The following is a 20,365-nucleotide window of genomic DNA, read 5'->3' as shown; positions in this document are numbered from 1 at the left end:
TGGTAAAGCACATCATTCTACCATTTACCGAAAACGGAATGTGGCCTACAAAGAAAAGGACACAGTACCTACAGTGAATTATGGTGGAGGTTCGATGATGTTTTGGGGTTGTTTTGCTGCCTCTGGCACTGGGGGCCTTGAATGTGTGCAAGGCATCATGAAATCTGAGGATTACCAAAGGATTTTGGGTCGCACCGTAGAGCCCAGTGTCAGAAAGCTGGGTCTGCGTCCAAGATCTTGGGTCTTCCAACAGGACAACGATCCCAAACATACATCAAAAAGCACCCAGAAATGGATGGCAACAAAGTGCTGGAGAGTTCTGAAGTGGCCAGCAATGAGTCCAGATCTAAATCCCATTGAACATCTGTGGAGAGATCTTAAAATTGCTGTTGCGAAAAGGCACCCTTCCAATAAGGGAGACCTGGAGCAGTTTGCAAAGGAAGAGAGGTCCAAAATTCCCAGTGAGAGGTATAAGAAGCTTATTGATGGTTATAGGAAGCGACTGATTTCAGTTATTTTTTCCAAAGTGTGTGCAACCAAATATTAAGTTAAGGGTGCCAATAATTTTGTCCAGCCCATTTTTGGAGTTTTGTGTGACATTATGTCCAATTTGCTTTTTTCCCTCCCTTTTTTTGTTCTGTTCCAATACACACAAAGGGAATAAACATGTGTATCGCAAAACATGTGTTACTGCAATACTTTTCTGTGAGAAATACTTGATTTTCTGGAAAAATTTCTGGGGTGCCAACAATTTCGGCCATGACTGTATCTTAGTTGGGATCAAGTACAAGGTACTGTTATTTATTATTTGTTTATTATTATATTATTAATTATTTGCTTATAAAGGAGTCTATTGGAGTCGGCCTTTCCGTAATTCTGAACTTTCTGGATAACGGATCCCATACCAAGCTCTGCTTGATATTTTGAGAAAATTTGCTATTGGTCTTCACCTTTTATTTTCTGTGGTTTTTGATTTTTTTTTAGCCTTTTGTTCAGCAGCTCTCCAGTTTGGAATTTCTTACTATCTAGTTGCTGGGGTTCAAATTATCCTATCAACCAAGCAGTGGTTTAATGAGAAACTGGAATTTTCTCAAAATATCAAGCTCTGCAACACCTTTAAGAAAAATTTGCAAAAGCATACTAGTGCGAAAGGCCACCAAGAGACTTATGACAACTCCCAGCGACTGATATAGAGACTATACATGCAACTGGAGAGATGCAAAAAAAAAAAAAATAGTCACTGTTAAAGGGGTAGTTCACCTTTAAGTTAACTTTTAGTATATTATAGAATGGCCAATTATAAGCAACTTTTCAACCAGTTTTCATTGTATAGTTTTTTTTTAATAATTTGCCATCTTCTTCTAACTCCTTGTAGCTTTTGAACAGGGGGTCACCGACCTTGGCAGGCTTGGAAGGCTTCAGTTTTCTTGTTACTATTTATGACTTATTATTCTTTTCAGGTTCTCTCCTATTCATATTCCTGTCTCTGATTCAAACCACTCCCTGGCTGCTAGGTAATTTGGACCCAATCAACCAGATAGCTGCAATAGTTGGACAAGACTATAGTTTGATTAGAATAAGCAACATTCTTAGCTTAAACCATTACCAAACACTGTACGTCACCATACACACCATAACCATTGCAAAGCAAAGATGGCATGCCACTATACAGCAGGCCTTGGGAGGCTTTTGAGGGTACAATGACTGTAGTAATATACATTGAAGGAAAACAATGCTATTGTTACATGAAAAGGCTCTCATGAGCACTTTGCTGCCAGCAGTGGATGGGTGATCTGCTGGTGACCATGTTGGGGCACACAAATGCACATAATGAGAAAGTTCCCCAGCTAGCTTATTATGCACATGCATGTGGTGTAAACTGGTGTGCAATTTCACTTTGATCTGTTTTTACTTTGTCATGAAAGAGTTTCTGCTGATCAGTGCCAAAAAATAAATCCCCTGTGATTTAATGATCTATGCTAAAATCTTACAGCAAAGGTCTGCTGTTTGGTAGTTAAATAAATCTGCTCAACTTAAGACTTTACTATGTCTGTGCGAGATGTTAGGGGGTGAGTACTACAGTGGTGTGAAAAACTATTTTCCCCCTTCCTGATTTCTTATTCTTTTGCATGTTTGTCACACTTAAATGTTTCTGCTCATCAAAAACCATTAACTATTAGTCAAAGATAACATAATTGAACACAAAATGCAGTTTTTAAATGAAGGTTTACGTTATTAAGGGAGGAAAAAAACTCCAAATCTACATGGCCCTGTGTGAAAAAGTGATTGCCCCCCTCGTTAAAAAATAACTTAACTGTGGTTTATCACACCTGAGTTCAATTTCTGTAGTCACCCCCAGGCCTGATTACTGCCACACCTGTTTCAATCAAGAAATCACTTAAATAGGAGCTACCTGACACAGAGAAGTAGACCAAAAGCACCTCAAAAGCTAGACATCATGCCAAGAGCCAAAGAAATTCAGTAACAAATGAGAACAAAAGTAATTGAGATCTATCAGTCTGGTAAAGGTTATAAAGCCATTTCTAAAGCTTTGGGACTCCAGCGAACCACAGTGAGAGCCATTATCCACAAATGGCAAAAACATGGAACAGTGGTGAACCTTCCCAGGAGTGGCCGGCCGACCAAAATTACCCCAAGAGCGCAGAGACAACTCATCCGAGAGGCCACAAAAGACCCCAGGACAACATCTAAAGAACTGCAGGCCTCACTTGCCTCAATTAAGGTCAGTTTTCACGACTCCACCATAAGAAAGAGACTGGGCAAAAACGGCCTGCATGGCAGATTTCCAAGGCGCAAACCACTTTTAAGCAAAAAGAACATTAAGGCTCGTCTCAATTTTGCTAAAAAACATCTCAATGATTGGCAAGACTTTTGGGAAAATACCTTGTGGACCAACGAGACAAAAGTTGAACTTTTTGGAAGGTGCGTGTCCCGTTACATCTGGCGTAAAAGTAACACAGCATTTCAGAAAAAAAACATCATACCAACAGTAAAATATGGTGGTGGTAGTGTGATGGGCTGGGGTTGTTTTGCTGCTTCAGGACCTGGAAGGCTTGCTGTGATAGATGGAACCATGAATTCTACTGTCTACCAAAAAATCCTGAAGGAGAATGTCCGGCCATCTGTTCGTCAACTCAAGCTGAAGCGATCTTGGGTGCTGCAGCAGGACAATGACCCAAAACACACCAGCAAATCCACCTCTGAATGGCTGAAGAAAAACAAAATGAAGACTTTGGAGTGGCCTAGTCAAAGTCCTGACCTGAATCCTATTGAGATGTTGTGGCATGACCTTAAAAAGGCGGTTCATGCTAGAAAACCCTCAAATAAAGCTGAATTACAACAATTCTGCAAAGATGAGTGGGCCAAAATTCCTCCAGAGCGCTGTAAAAGACTTGTTGCAAGTTATCGCAAACGCTTGATTGCAGTTATTGCTGCTAAGGGTGGCCCAACCAGTTATTAGGTTCAGGGGGCAATTACTTTTTCACACAGGGCCATGTAGGTTTGGATTTTTTTTCTCCCTAAATAATAAAAACCCTCATTTAAAAACTGCATTTTGTGTTTACTTGTGTTATGCAAAAGAATAAGAAATCAGGAAGGGGGCAAATAGTTTTTCACACCACTGTATTTGTATATCTGTCAGTGTTTTTTCCCCAGTTATGCATATCCTCTTTATCGGATCAACCTCATATATGGTTTGCATTAGACTCACTTGCACATATTTTCATATTTTTTTAAATAATAACTTGATATTGTGGAATGAACAGCATGTATACGATAAAAAGTAGAAAGTAAATTAACAATTTTAGTTGAAATTTTCCACAGACACCCCAACTTCTTCATTATTTCAATATATGGATATAGTGAGCTGAGTAATTGCATAAACTGCTATTAATGGAGGTGAGTTTTGTCTAAAAAATACTTACCAGTTTTTGGCCTAATCTTTGTGATAGAATCCAAATAATCCTTCATATCTTTATGCTTAAAGTTAAGTGCAATTTCAAACGGTGTTTTGTCCAAAATGTTTACTTGGTCAGGATCAGCTCCCCTATCTACAAGCTGCTGTGCCACACTCACACGTCCATGAAGTGCTGCCAGCATCAGTGGATTCCAGCCTGTGGTCTTCACTCGATAGTTTACATCTGCTCCCCAGTCCAGCAGTAGACGTACCACAGCTTCATGGGCATGTTGTGTGGCAGTCATCAGTGCTGTTATATCAGGCATATCCTCAATTTCTCCATTTCTACTAACCATATTAACATCAAAATGGTCATAGTTATCTACAAAAGCTCCATGGTCTAGAAGTTCCTTGACAACATTCACATGACCTCCTCTTGAAGCTACTGTGAGGACGCTGGCTCCCAGACGGTTCTGTGCATTCACATCTGCACCATTTTCTAAAAGTATCATTGCAACATTTAGGTGACCTGTCCTAAAAATACAAACAAAAGCAACATAAATATAGTACCTGTACTGCATTTGTTATCAAGAAAGTTGATATATTATGAATTACAGAACCTGTAGAATTCCATACATATAGCTGAAATGTTGAATATAATTTTTTATGATTTTGTATCAGCCCAAAGCAACCGCAGCCCTTTAGCAGAGAAAATCTATCCCTCTTTAGATCTTTGCAGTAGCCCCATCTTATTAATTTTTTTTTTTTAAGTTACTGAACTACTATATAGACAGAATAAGGTTCACCCAGCATCAAAATGTAAAACTCAGCCCTGTAGCATCAGCTTATATTACAAGACAGCCTTTTCTGATAATTTGCGTCCACCCCTAAGTTTAGCTTCTCCACAGCTGCCTAGAGCACACTGAGCATGTGAGTATTGCAGACACTTCTAACAAAATCCAAGAGAGGGAGCTCCCATGACAAGTTTGAAGGCCTGGATCATTGCAACTTATAGTGCTGCTGAAACTTTAGACTGGTGCAATAAGTTCAGTACAGGCATGGGATCCCTTATCCGGAAATCCTTTATCCATAAAGTTCCAAATTACGGAAAGGCCATCTCCCATAAACTCCATTATAACCAAAAAATTTAAATTTTAGAAAATGATTTCCTTTTTCTCTGTAATAATAAAACAGTACTTTGTACTTGATCCCAACTAAGATATAATTAATCCTTATTGGAGGCAAAACAATCTTACTGCGTTTCAATGATGTTTAAATGATTTTTTAGTAGACGTAAGGTATGGAGATCCAAACTACAGAAAGATCCCTTATCCTTAAAACCCCAGGTCCCAAGCATTCTGGATAACAGGTCCCATACCTGTATAGAAAATACGGCATTTTTAGTCATATTCATTTTTAGGGTTTAGTTCTTCAATTGCACTACATGGTACTACATGTATAAATTAGTCTCATTTGATATAAGTTTTAACTAAAAGAATGGGGACAAAGGCTGCATGCAGCAAAGCTGTTCCCTGTTTTTTTTGTGTTTGTTTTGATTCTTTTTTCTTAAATTACAGCTTCATTTTATTGTAAAAATGCCTCAAGCTTGTCTCCTGCTTCAATCAAGAACAATTTAAGGCAGATACAGGCGTGTGATCTGTTATCCAGAAACCTGTTATCCAGAAAGTTCCAAATTACGGGAAGGCTATCGCCCATAGGGGTTGATTCACTAAAGGTTGATAAGCGTTATCGCATGGTTTTTTGCTTTCAAATTTGACGCGGTAAACAACGACCAATTAGTCAAAGTAAGTTTGCATGCGTTAAATCGCGCGCTACTGCAATGCGTTAATTTTAACGCATGCAATAAATACTAATAATACTAATAACTAACTACTAATATTGATAATACTAACGCATTATTTGCAAACACATATGAAGCGTTAAACGCACTAAATATCGCATTAGTCTGTGTGAAGATTTCTTTAAGTTATGCCTGCACCTGGAAGCATTTAATCCACCGGCCTGCACCCAGGCGGATTCTAAGATTCTGCAAATACAGTGCACAGTGTATATGCACAAGTGCAGTCCCACTGGCACTTCTGAAAAGTTTTCTGTTGTGGCCAGCGAGACTGGAAAAGCTTCAAGGTGCACAGAGCTGGGCAGACACCAAAAGATGCTGGGTAAAACCAGGGGTAAACACCTCATTTAAAAGCTACTTATGATGTATTATGATGTACTATGCTGTATTAAAATCTTAAATAAATAGCATATTTTGAATTAGCATATCTATGTCAGTCCGGTTTTGTTGCCTACCCATTTGTCAAGAAGAAGTTGTGATTATTCCCCTTAGCTAAAGGTCTGGGGCATGTGCACCCAGACCCACCGTTCCAAGTGGTGCATTTCAGCACTGCTATTGAATCCTGTCAGTGATATGATATGCACCCAGTGGCCTTCATTGAAATGTTATTGGTATATGTTGCTGTGGTATAGGTTATCTTTTACGCAATGGCTCTGGGTGCAGACTCAGCCCATGTTTATCTGCACACCAAGAATTCATACTGTTTGGCCTTATTGTTAGAATAAGTTCCAGAAGCAGAACTCTCCTGGCATATCAGTTTTGTAATTTGGTATCTTATGAATCCAATCTGGCCCTCAGACAGTGCTGGGCTCTGCAACAACCAAAGCAATATCTCATTGGAGATAACACATGCCATTTACCCTCTGACAAATAGCCCAGCAGCCTTCAGAGAGACCAACTATGTGTAGTTCCCATTAAGCAGTATAAAACGGCTAGTCCTAAAACAGAAAATATATAGAAACAGTGCTAAGAACATATATAATTGACATTATTTTCTGTTTACACCTCTTGCAAATTGGAAGTACCTTTGGTGTATTCTTACAAGTTTATACGCAATGTAAACTTTAATTAGTGCTGGGCGGTATACCGGTTTAACCGGTATACCGGTTTTTTTAAAAAAAACTATATGAATTTTCAACATACCGCTGTACCGGTATGCGCGCCTCCTGCTATTTTTTTCCAATTATATTCGGGTTGCGCCTGTGCGTACGTGACGTCAGCGCGCATGTGACGTCAGCGCGCACGCGACGTCGCTAGGACGCATCGCTGGAGGAACCACAAGTTGGGTAAGTTCTGCTGGGGGGTTGGGGTTGTGGGGGGGTTTTGGGGGGGGGTTGGGGTTGTGTGGGGGGGGGGTTGTGTTTGGGGGGGGCCACAGTGGTAGTAGAAGTACTGCAGCATTCACATCATGGTTCCCTATTTAAAAGGATTGAGCTGGCTGGTTTTAAATCTTTATGCCTCTTGGTCATCTGGGCATTTGCATGCTGAATGGCTGCTTAGAAACCAGTGCATCCTGCATAATGCACCCACGCCTATCACTAACCTGCCATAAAGCATCAGGGAACAGAACATGAATCTATTTTCATTTAATCTTCAGTTGCGCAAATGTTGTATTACTGCAAGCTCCCGCTATGCCCAATCTATTTCACAAGTAAGGAAAAGCTATCACGCGTGTGCAGTTCAAGTGCCATTTATTCCTTTCGGTGTCATTGGAAAACCAGAAATTGAATTGGGGGTGTGGGGGTGTGGGGGGGGGGGGTTGGGGGGGGCCACCAATATTTATTATTTATTTTTTATTTATATACCGTCAAATACCGTGATACCGATATAATTTTGAAAAATACCGTGATATAAATTTTTGCTCATACCGCCCAGCTCTAACTTTAATGGCATTTGCCAGTTACCTGGAACATCAATTTTACATCAGTATTGTAGGTTAATTTAATGTGTTCCTGTTACATCCCAAATTGTTGTGATGTCTATATTAGTGCCCATATGACGCCTGTGTGTTAGCATGTTACACAAAGAGACAAGTATGTATATGTCAGTAACACAGATGTGTGATAACACTTTAGAACCCTAAGATACCCAACATGTGTGAATAGATTTTTCCAAACAATTGATAACTGGGAGGCAGTAATTCACAGCAACCAAAAATTAGCCAAGTTAGTGTTAAAGGAGACATAACCTATAAAAATTATGAATGTACCAGTGAATTATACTCCTCTAGATATAGAAGGATTGTGCTTTAAAAGGTTGTGTTTCAGACTGATTTATTGAGAAATTCCACCAAAACCCCACTAGTCCCTCCCACCTGTTCCACTTCCTGCTGGCTGAATTCTCTGGATGTGAAGAGGAACCGGCGGGTCTCCGTACACTACATTGTACAATCAGCAGCTAGATTGTCTTCATAGGGAACAGAAGCCTGTCTTTGCTTGTGTGAGTGCAAGGCTGTGATTGGCTCTCCCCCTCCTACTGTGCTTGTGGCTGGGACCTTTATGACACACTCACCCCTCATTTCAAATACAGCCAGAGAACTGATGGGATCTATAGGGAGCTCCAATTAAGTGGCTATTTTTACAGATAGGATTAATTTTTAGCACAAAGTGAAACCAGCACCATATATTATTCATAATTGCCTACAAAATTAGGGGTTTTCCCATTTATCCAATATGTCTCCTTTAAAGTGATACTGGCACCAAAAAAATTCTTATAAAAATATGAACCTACTTCCAAACCTACCTATAGGTCATGTTGACTGTTTTTTCCTAAAAGTCTTGTTTCTTTACATAAATCCTACTGAAGATCCTGAACCCGACTGTCTGGCAACCCGTCTGTAGCTTCTCAATCTGTCAAAAGGACTATGTCATAAACTGGGAGGATTCAGCCGTTTGCTTCAAGGACCTCCCCCTCCCTCCCTCTCTCGCATAGCATCGCATGGCGTTGTGAACTACATAGCAGGCAGGCTTGATCTTTCCATTGCCTGTCTACTTCAAAGGGCTGTGCCCCCTCTCTGCTCTTCCCATGAAGAATTAAATAGCAAGCCAGCTTAAGCTTTCCCATGCCTGCCTGCCTGCTTCTAAGGGCTCGCCCTCCCCCCTCCCCATTACACATAGACAACGGAGCTGAGCTTATGTCACACACCGGCTGAAAGCAGAAGGGGCGTTGCAGTTTTGTGATTGGGCATATTTATTCACTTGGGAGGCATTTAAATTAAAACCCAGAAGAGGGAAACAAGCATGGCTGCTCCATGGGTCTGTAAGTCGTGCTACCATAATTATGAAGCAAAAAAACTTTGCAGATTTATTTTATAAGGAATTTAAAGCTGATACAACACAACAGCAGGTATATAAATGTTTAAGTGGCTGTCAGTATCACTTTAAAGATGCCTGGTAAAGGCAAGTAACATGGCAGCATGGCTCTCTGTTTTTTCCCCATGGCTGATGAGTTTTGTCCTAAAAGGAGCATGGAACTGAGGGAAACTGAATCCACTTAGGGGTACCCAACATGTTGGAACCCTCAAATGAATCCAGCTTTCCATGTCCATAAATAATTGAGGATCAAATTAGTGCAACCGTGCAAATGTTAAGGTGCTAAATGGGCTAACCAAGGACCTAATTTGTCACATGCACAGGGCCATTAGCTGGCCTGGAATGGCACAGGCAGTTCTACTTAGTGATCACAGTGACTGGCCATATTATATAAGTGGATTATGACTTTCCACATGCGTGGTCAAATTGTACTTGCAGCAGCTGATTGATGTGTGAGGTTATTACTAAAGTTCCTAACTTTTGCCCAGGTGTGACAGCATTATTACACTGACATATATTGGATCAAAGACAGAACATAAAATGAAAGTTGCCAATTTCATACAAAGCTGTCCAGTAAATAGTCAATTATACAGAACTGTTTTGCAAATACAGTCAAAGGATCAGAACATTAGCACAGATGTGTAGTGTTATCCTTTATAATTCAATGAGCTATCCAGTATCATCATTGTGGTAAATTATACAAAATACACCCAGGGTTGCAATCGGGGGGTGGGCGTTACTGTTGTGCCGGATTCCGTGAAATTTTCTTCAGAAAAGGGGCCCAACCTACGCAATTTACCTAAATTCCACAAAAACTGCCTAGAAGCCTACTTAAAGGGGAATAATCATGAAAAAATGTTTTTATATGACTGAAAATATAAAGTCTAGACAAACCTTTAGAAAATGTATAGCTTTAAAATTTTTTGAACTGTTACAAAGTTATGGCTAATTACTGAAGCAAGCTCCCATCCCCCCACCCCCTCCAGAATCTCTGGATCCCTAGTCTGCGTCAGTGATGCAGAAATTTGTGACAGAGCAGAGTGAAAGCTGATTTGCTGTGCCATGTTATGAGGCCACACCCCCTCAACAGCATACATGTGCAAAGGGAAAGTAAAGAAATGGAGCCAGGCTGGTGAAGCTGCATTTGTACATTTAACAGTAGAGCAGCTTATTGTTTATATCCTGACTATAGTTTATAGACTGACTAGCCAGGCTTTCAGAGTTCTTGATTAGCCAGCTGAGGCTCATCAGGCCCACCTGGTCAGTCTGTAACATTTAGGCTGATGGCAGACGAGGCGTAGGGCGGATATTTACGGCAAGCGGAAAAGCGTCTGCCATTACTTTGCTACAGATATAGCAATCAGCATTTATTGTTTAACTACAACTCTCAGCACCACTTGCCAGCTCACTTGACATGTATGTTTCAATTTGCTGGGCCTTCGTGCCAAATAATTCTATTGCTGCTGCTCAGAAAAGAAAAAGAAAGAGATGTGTGGCCTCTTTCATGTTTTCTTATAAACCAAGAAATAAAGTTCTATGTGTTTGTTGTTGAGTGAGAGGGAAAGTGTTAAACAATGCAAAGGTGAATTGGGTTAATTTTTTCAGGTTTTCTAACAGATAGGAAACATGGGCAGGTGGGGGTTGAATTTTAGATGTCAGTCAAGAATGGTTGGACCACTCCCACTCCTCTCTGCTCAGAACACAAGCTGCCTGTCAGTACTGAGCCAGATTAAAGAAAAAGTAACACTAATAATTTTTAAGTAAAAAATCTATTCTACCCTGCCCCAATAATTGCCCTATCCTGCAAACCATTTAGTATTTTGAATGCTTTATTACAAAATACCTGTTAAAACTTGGCTTTCAGTCATTTGAACAAAGGCGATACGGCGATGCAGGGGAAGCATTTTATAAGTAAAAAATCTATTCGATTAATCGATCCTAGCCTTCCTTCTGTATAGGAAGGAGTCAGGCTAGGATCGATCAATCAAATAGATTTTTTACTTATAAAATTTTAGTGTTACTTTTCCTTTAAGCAGATTCCCATTCATGATAATTCCCCTTTAACTTGTGGATCAAGCACAAGGCAATGCAGAGATGACAGGGGCAAAAAGGGAAAACTTCACTGACCACCAATAAATTATAAAACTTAAGGTAAGTTTTACTACCCCTAATAAACTGACTGACTTATTAGTACATTATTTATTTTAACTATTTATATAAATTACTTTTTATAGATTAATATCAGCTGTTTGGAACTCTAAGGCTAATGCCGCACCATGAACATTAGCCTTAGGCTAATGGCACACAGGCGTATTCTCAGCAAGCTGAAAAATGCTTGCCGAGGATATGTCCCGCTACTGTCAATTCGGCCTACTTTGTGCCTGCACCCGAATGAATGGAATACGCTCGGTGCAGGCACATGTAGCGATATCCGCCGAAAATATAAAGTTTTTTGGCGGATACCGGCTACATGTGCCTGCACCCGAGTGTATTCAATTCATTCGGGTGCAGACACAGGTAGGAGCATATGGCACATATTTTCGGCGTTTTTCAGCTTGCTGTAAATATACACCATACGGATGGTGTGGCATTAGCCTTAGGTACTGAACAAGTGAGAGAGAATTTTCCAAACGACTGATGACCTGGGGGCCAATTTACATGTTAATGTTCTGGCTCCTGTGAATTGCAAATCCAGTTCAATTTGCAATTAATTGTTACAGCTGGTTAAAAACACAATATATGAGAACAAACTAGCCTGAGAACTGAGCAGTAAAAGGTTAAGAAGTCACTAAGCACTAAAATGTTAACTTGACTGGTTAAAGGGTCTGCCCCAAGCCCGATCCCCACCTACCACTCCCCTCCCCTGATTGTGGTCAAGGTATTCACAAAAGAGGGAAGGGGCTGGCAACTGGTGAACAGGTACGGGCCCCTTGGTAATGGCCTCGTGGCACTTGCCAATCAGCTCTGATTCTTACTGTCATCCATTAATTTATTAATATATGCTCCAGCTTGCACTGGGTAGTAATTTACAGCAACTAATTTAAAATCATTATTTTTTTTTCCTGAGGCCTGTGCTCTTTTCATTTAACTTACCACCCAGGCATCCCTGGTCTTGTGCACCCACAGTAGAATAACATTTTTCAACTGCACATGCATGAGGGTTATGGGAGATAGCTCTTGGTACTAGTTGATCCAGGGACTGGTCCCATTGCCATCTTGGAGTCAGGAAGGAATTTTTTTCCCCTCTGCGGCAAATTAGTGAGGCTTCAGATGGGGTTTTTTGCCTTCCTCTGGATCAACTAGAAGTTAGGCAGGTTATACATAGGCATTATGGTTGAGGGTGATGGACGTACGTCTTTTTTCAACCTAACTTACTATGTTACTATGAGTGTAAGTCAGTGCTAAGGATGCCTGGGAAAGGTAAGTAAAATGGCAGCGTGGCACTAAATTTTTCCCAGTGCTGGTGCATTTTTTCTTAAAAGGAGAATGTGGCTGAGGAAAACATGTAGTAGATGTATCCACTGGGGGTACCTAACATGTTGGAACCCCCAATGAATCTGGCTTTCAATGAGCTTTAATAATGAAGGACCAAACTGGTGTAACTGTATTAAAAGTTCCTAGCCTCATTGTACCTAGGCAGTTCTGCTTAGTGATAAGAGTGATTGAACATATTGGATCAGTGCAATATGGCCATCAAGATATGTGGACAAATTTGTAATTGCAGCAGATTATTAATGCATATCCTGACTTTTGCCCATGTGATGGCAGCATTATTATTACACTGGCGTATATTGGATCAAAAACAGCAATTAATGAAAGTCACCATTCTGGACAAGCAAGCAAGCAATTTCGTATAAATCTATCTGGAGTTGATTATACAGAACCAACTGTTTTTGCAAACATAGTAAATAGAAAGATTATCTTATGACAAACTGGCTATTCGAAGGATTAAAATATTAGTACAAATGTTGTGCTGGGTTATCCTTTATAAATCAGTATACTATGCAACATCATGAATGTGGTGATTTGAATAAAATATATTTGTCACAACCTATCTGTGACAAAACTGTGAGATGGTTTGGTCCACCAGTTAAAGTAAAGGAGAAGGAAGGCATTTTACTGCCAACAGATTTGCCACATTAGTGCCACATAGAATGCTATATTTATTCTGCTGAAAGCTTTACTATACCCGAGCCCTAGAAGCTCCCTCCATTTGTTCAAGATTGCAGCTGCCATTTAAGTTTAGTCTTCCTAGCTTGCTGCTGCAGCTCTAGCGAATGGTAGCTAAAATTACACATTTCTAAGGGAGGGGAAAGTGAGTTTGGGGGGAGAGAAGGAGAAGGGAGAGAGAAGAAAGCTGTGCAGGTTCTGGCCCCGGGAATGAGGGATTTTTCTGAGAGGAAGTCAGATATCAAAGAACATGTTAACAAAAAAGGAGACAAGAAATCCTGTTTTTCTTTTGATAGATGACCCAGTGCAGCTTTTCTGTGAGTGCTTATGGCTGTATTTACATAGGCCTTTCTGATAAAAATTACTTAGGTTTTACTTTTCCTATAATTCCAAGCTATTCCACAGAAGCCTAATTTAACCTTATATCTGCCACAGACACAACTTAAAACCAGCCTGAATGCACCCAGGCTTTCTGACCCACAGATAGCGCTTCACTGGATCTCTCTGAGTTGCCCCAAACACTTAAAGCAATGGAAACATACGGCCCGCGACCCCCTTCTGGGTGGCCCCCCACCTGTCTGGCTGCTTTTGTGCAAGCTTTAAATGGCATCAGTACTGAGATTTACTGGCCCCCTGCATGGTTCACACTTCAGATTCAGGCTGTAAGACCCTGTATTGTTAAAACATGAAATCCCCTGTAGTGTTCACACCTTTTAATCTCTGCATTGTTCACCCCCTGCAGCGTTCAAACCTCAGGCTCAGACTGTAAGAATCCACATTGTTCACCTCTTTACACCTCAGACCAGTCACACCAGCACTGTTCCACTGCATGTACTGCCTGCACAGTACAGTGTGCACTGGCACACAGGCAGGGTGGGTCAGGTAAAGTATGGCACACACAGGCAGGGTGGGGCAGGCAGAGTATGGCACACACAGGCAGGGTAGGGCAGGCAGAGTATGGCACACACAGGCAGGGTAGGGGAGGCAGAGTATGGCACACACAAGCAGCATAGGGCAGGCAGAATACTGCCTGTATGTGCCATATGCTGCCTGCCCTATGCTGCCTGTATGTGCCATACACTGCCTGCCCTATTCTGCCTGTGTGTGCCATACTCTGCCTGCCCTATGCTGCCTGAGGTGAACCTGGCAGGGGTTTGTTAGCAGTTGGAAATAGCCATTAAATGGTCCCTAAGGTGTGTAATTATGTACTGTGGGTTGCTGTGCTATCCACAGGGGAGGAGGAGGGGGCATATAGATTTAAGAGTGTGTCTTAATATGACATAATATAATTCTTTCACATATGAATGATGGTTGATATCCCCGCAATGAGCACCAAGCATTTGGGTTTTAGCTGCGCTACATTAATGTGGGCATGGTCTTAAAAGCTTGTGTGGGTGTGGTTTGAAGTGGGTGCAGTTTAAAAAAGGGGAGTGGTCAAAACCGGCTTCCATTAGCTGCCCTCCACTATGTATGCTAGAGGAATTCCGGCCCTCGGCACAACAGAAGTTGGACAGCACTGACTTAAAGGAATACTTGTCATGGGGCAACATCTGTTTTTCAGAATGCATCAGTTAACAGAGCTTCGCCAGCATAATTCTGCATTGAAATCTGTTTTTAAATTTTGAAATTTCACATGGGGCTAGCCATATTCTTCATTTCCCAGGGTGCCACAACCATGTGACCCTGTGCTCTGATAAACTTTAGTCACACTTTATTGCTCAGCTGCAAGTTGGAGTAATATCACCCCCTCACAGCAACTGATCAGCTGAACAATGGGAAGGTAGCAAGATAGCAGCTCCCAGAATAGAAGAATAGCACTCAATAGTAAGAAATCCAAGTCTGGCTTGAGACTCCTCCAGTTACATGGGAGTAAGAGAAACAATAGTTTACTTGAAAGCAGTTCTAATGTGTAGCGCTGGCTCTTTCTAAAAGGCAACTGCCCCAGAAACCACTAAATGTGTAAACACAATTTTTATTTACAGTGGTTGCTGGGGCAACCTCTGAAGGACTGCTTGCAGAAAAAAACATAAAACAGCAGGAGGTAGTAGGCCTGCTGAGAGTCTACCCCCCCTCAGAACATACACAAAAGACAAATTATTTGAAAAAAAAACTTAAGGTGGCCATCCACGTTCAAATTTTAGTCTTCTTCTGACGAACATTTGAATATTGATCATAATTATCATAATTAATTATCATAATTAAATGCAACAATGTAAAACTAAAACTAACATTCAGACTGAAATTGTAGGATAAAGCCCTAAAAATAACAAATCGGAGGATGTTCTGAACATGAAATAGTTGGCAGACACAGTCGTATGAAAGTGACTTCCTGGAAATGCATCGTAGATACCCCAAGGATGCATTATGTATCGCCAGATATGCAATACATGCATAGATTTTATGGTTATCTGACCAAAATTGTCCAACCTGTCCGATCGAGTAAATGACCGATCTCTATGGTATGAAAATTATCGGGGTTTATAATTCTGACCCCACATGGTTTGAAAATCGGCGTGTGTGTGGCCAGCTTTATGTATAAGCTCCACTGACCCTCAATTAAAAGACTAACTTATTAGCACAAACTTTTTATGATTTTTATGAACTATTACTGACTAGTAGGAAGTACTTATTAGCACATTAATTAACTGTTTTTTTTATTTAAACTGCTTATTGCGGAGCAACATCATAGTGGCCAAAATTTTGGCAGTGCGTGCTTGTGTTCATGTGAATAACTTGTACAGGGCCCCAAAGTTTCTGACCATGGCCCTGGCCCTGTCCTAAAAAAAATAGATAGATTTGGAAATAATTTTGTAACTGCTACCCTCCAGTTAATTATATTTTTAAAAATTAATGTAATTTCATATTTTCCCTCTTGCCCTAACCAGTGTTCCCATAGAACCAAATGTCTGTCATTTGCACCCCAGCTGGTAATATACCTGGCAGCCTGCATGAGTGGGGTCCAGCCATAGTGGTTCCTGCTGTCCACAGAGGCTCCTTTTCTAAGTAAAAATCTGACGATAGGTTCGTGGCCTCCCCCGGCCGCCAGCTGTAGTGCGGTGTTTCCATCCTCGTCCGTACAGTCTACTGGCACCTGGGGCGGCTCGGGCCCCCCTCCTCCGCTCCCCGGCAAATCCACAGTTCCCGGGCCATCCCCCTGCCGGACCCCAACACAAGACAAGCTGCTGCGGGCACCAATAGCTAACTGGGAAGAAACGGAACCCCCGAAGGTCTCGGAGCTAGGTTCCAGCAGCCTCTTGGCACTCTCATAATCTCCGTCCTCACAGGCTCGGAAGAGCAACTGGCACTGAGCAGGAATGGTGCACTCCATCGATTCCCAACGCATTGATTTCAGCATCCCTGGTTCTGCAAAAGTATCACTTTGTGTGAAAGGACTGGCTCAGGGTGCAACAGTCGAAGGTATCAGTTTGCCCTGAACTCCGCTGGCATTTCCCAAGTTTCTTTTCTTGACGTATTATTGGCAGCTCCGGGAAAATGATGTCCCTAGAGGAATTCTCTTGCAGAGCACATGCGCAGCATCTTCTAGCACGGGGGGCAAGTGTACAGTGTCCATTTTTCATCTGTCTGAAAATCTAAAGTGTGTCCTGCTCTCTCTCCCCTCTAAGATCTTTGTCTCTTTAATAACTCCTTAAAGCACTTTCCCCGTGCTGGTAACAATTCTGCAAACTCCTCTTACTTTGTGCTAACAGGTCCCAGTTTACCTATTCACCCCTTTCCCCTCTCTTCGCTATGTCAGTTATGCTAACTATTCTTACTTTTTCCTGAGAGGTCACAACATTCCCCATTCCGCCTCCTCCATGTGATGTCATCATTCGTTCCGCCTCAATGTAACGTAATCCCTGGCCCCTCCTCCATGCAATGTGATGCCTCAGCTTTCCTCCATCTTTTGTAAAGGGCTATATTGTTATGTAGGTTAGCAACTGCCGATTTGGTCAGGATTGGCCAGAATGTAATCTAATGTATGGTCATCTTAAAAAGGTTAATCTCAGTGATAAATCATCTGTTTTATTTTAGAGCAATAATATTTAATTGCAAAAAATGGATGTGCAAGAGTAGTCCTGCAGCCTTAGAATTGTTTGCTTCTGAGAACCCAGTTAGTCACTATTTGTGTACAAATACAAAAGGGTTGATTCACTAAAGGTCGATAAGCGTTATTGCATGCTTTTTGCTTTAAAATTGACGCAAAAAAGGCGCGATTCGCTAAAGTATCACATGCGTTAAGTCGCATATTGCGTGCGTTAAATAGCGTGCAACCGAATGCGTTAATTCTCGCGCAGAAATAATACGCATGATTCACAAACACTCGGACGCGCTAAATATCGCATTAGTCTTTGCGAACATTAACACCTACTTGGGGCAGGCGGTAATTATAGAAAAGTACAGTTCATGAGCTTTTGGCAACACAATATGGACTTTGCAGTGTGATTTATTCAAGTATGTGTTGGCCCTATAGTGATGCATGAGAGAGCGCAGCTTCAGTGGCGGTATCTTTCTGCAAAAGCCAGGTTTCTGTTAGTGTGAGGAGATGAAATGATTTAGAGCAGAACAGACCATGTATAAACATAGCTTTGTTAGTTAAGGAACGGACAGTAAGAAGGGCACAAGAAAATGGAAGACAAGAGGAGGGAAGTGTGGGAACCTGAATAAGGTTAGAAACGGCAGAGGAACGAAAGGCTTTAATCATCGGTGCAGAAGGACGAGAATGAGTAGAAGTAGGTATGGAGCAGGGCCCAAGGTTTGGAGAGACATCCCCTGCAGCCAACAATTGTAGGAAAAAGAGAGAAGATGTGAGCAGAAGATTTTAGCAGAGGAATGTCCACGTACAGACATTTTATACAGTTTATTAAATACAGTTTATTTTTTTAGGTATTGCTAACCTACAAGAGAATTGTGGAATGCAGTGCGTGCATCAAATTTAATGGCAGTTTATTAAAACCCTTTAAAGTAAAAAAAAAAAAAGGTCAATATGGTTAATTAATTTACAACTTTTCAGGTTTCTGCCTAAGAATATACCATAACAATCTTTTATCTGCTAAAGTAAGACAAGAAAGCTGGGATGCTGACATTTTTTTAACGCAACAGTTTATGTTTCCCACTGCATTTTCTTAAAGGGGACTTGTCACCCTAAGAAATAATTCCAAATCCTTTTCTATCATGTTAGTTTAGCAAAATAAACTTTACTTACATTATATTAATTATTTAATTTTTTGCCGCATAAGTCTTGGATTTGACAGTCACAGCAAGCAGGCAGCTGCCATTTTGTGAACACTGTTATTAATTCAAGCTTTTTATCACCCCAAAATCTTGTGCATTTGCCATCTAGGTGATATCTAGGAAATGCTGAAAGGAAAGTTAAAGTAATTGTAATCTGAGCTGTCAATCATATAATGCTTGCCCCACCTCTATGCTCGAGGCAGGCAATATATGATTGACAGCTCAGATTTTTAAATTTATTTATAACAGATTGAATGATTTAATTTAAAAAAATGTTTTTGGTTTTCATGTTTAATTTTTAAAGTACTTTTATTATCCAGCTTTTTATGTGTGGGTGAGAGGTCCCCTTTAAGAACTGCTGTAGTAGGAGAACTGTGCTATTTGGAGTATACCAAGATCAGGCCATGCTGGTAAAATATACTGATAAAGTTTTCACAGACACTGCCCAATACCTCACTCAGGTAGCAGTCACTGTATCTATTCTTATCTGTTGTAAAATGTTTGCTGTTATCCAAAGTGCCTGATTTGAGGGGAACATTTAAAGATTAGATTTTCAGATTTTCATTATCCAGACTAGTGTTGGTCCAGACCATAGCTTTCGATGGCCCCTAGTTTCTCCAAGAAGCCTCTAGTTTCTCTGAGACAAAATGTGATCAAATTGCCTGCTTAAAGAACACAATTAGCTAGCTTAAAGTGTGAAGACTGACAGTTCTGAAAAAAATTCTATTCTCATCAATGGTAAGTGGCTAAAGGCTGGTATTTATGAGGAACGTAAATTGTCATTGTGTCATTGTCACTGACCTGGAACATCAGTATCACATAACTATTGTGGGTTGGTCTAATGTATTCCTGTTGTGTTGCCATTATTGGTGTCTATATGACACCTGTGTGTTAGCAAGTTACACAAAGAGCCAAAGATGTATATGTCAGTAACACAGATGTACCTGTGAGAAAGAATTTTCCAAACGACTGATGACTGGGAGACCAATTTACATGTTAATGTTCTGGCTCCTGTGAATTGCAAATCCAGTTCAATTTGCAATTAATTGTTACAAACCAGCCTGAGAACTGAGCAGTAAAAGGTTTAATAGCCACTACACACTAAAATGAATAACAAAACAATATAATTTATTTAACTTTTCCACTGGGCTGGAGGGACACCCGGTAAAAACCTGGTGGGTCCCGCTGACCCAGGCCCATCTGTTACTCCCCACTGCCATCGCTCCCCCACTGTGCATGTATGCACACGGGGGGAAGAGGTTGGCGGTGGGTGAGCAGGAAGGGGCCCCTGGGTAGCAGCCCCGGTGGGGCTTCCACACTCCAGACCAACCCTGACTGGTTGATGTACAGATAAACTGTAATTAGCTGATCACAGTTTATCAGACAGTTTATCAATGCACTTTGCTAACTACATATATCTAAAGCTGGACAAACATCTTTCCCTGCTGCCACAAGCGTGCATGCGTGGGCATTTAAACTCCCATACGGACAGTGGGGAGAAGTCCCCATTGCTCCGTATGGGAGCAAAATGTCAAAATTTTGTTGCAGCGGGGCGGCATGCCGTCCCTAAATTTGTGCTGCCCTAGGCCTGATCCTTAGTGGCCTTGCCACAAATCCGGGCCGGATGAACTGTAAAAACCACACATTTATCCTTAGGATACAGGACCCCGTTGTAGCCTAGTACCGAAATAGTGAATCACTGCTGCAAGGAAGTCATATCTAAAATATTCAGAATAGTCCTACATTGGAAATGTCTACTGTAACCTAGTATTTTAGAAACGCAGCAAGAAAGGACTGTGTAAATATTTATTCTACCCTATGTTTTGAACATATCTTATAGAAATCTGCATCCCAGCAATCTTAGTGCTCCCAGAAGCA

The 20,365-nt window shown here is 41.0% G+C and overlaps 1 protein-coding gene across 1 annotated transcript in view; it reads right to left on the bottom strand.

Moving 5' to 3' along the window:
- The window catches only part of anks6 (ankyrin repeat and sterile alpha motif domain containing 6), a 54,602-nt gene extending 37,600 nt beyond the window's left edge, over positions 1-17,002 (bottom strand). The window contains 2 exon segments of the mRNA NM_001130367.1: positions 3,945-4,450; positions 16,192-17,002. Coding sequence (NP_001123839.1) covers positions 3,945-4,450; positions 16,192-16,610 — 925 coding nt within the window. The 5' untranslated portion in view covers positions 16,611-17,002.
- Between the last annotated feature and the right edge of the window lie 3,363 nt (positions 17,003-20,365).

Source organism: Xenopus tropicalis, chromosome 6 (assembly GCF_000004195.4).
Source record: "Xenopus tropicalis strain Nigerian chromosome 6, UCB_Xtro_10.0, whole genome shotgun sequence".
NCBI lineage: Eukaryota > Metazoa > Chordata > Amphibia > Anura > Pipidae > Xenopus > Xenopus tropicalis.
Note: the sequence above shows the minus strand (reverse complement) of the source record. Positions and strands in the feature narration are given on the sequence as shown.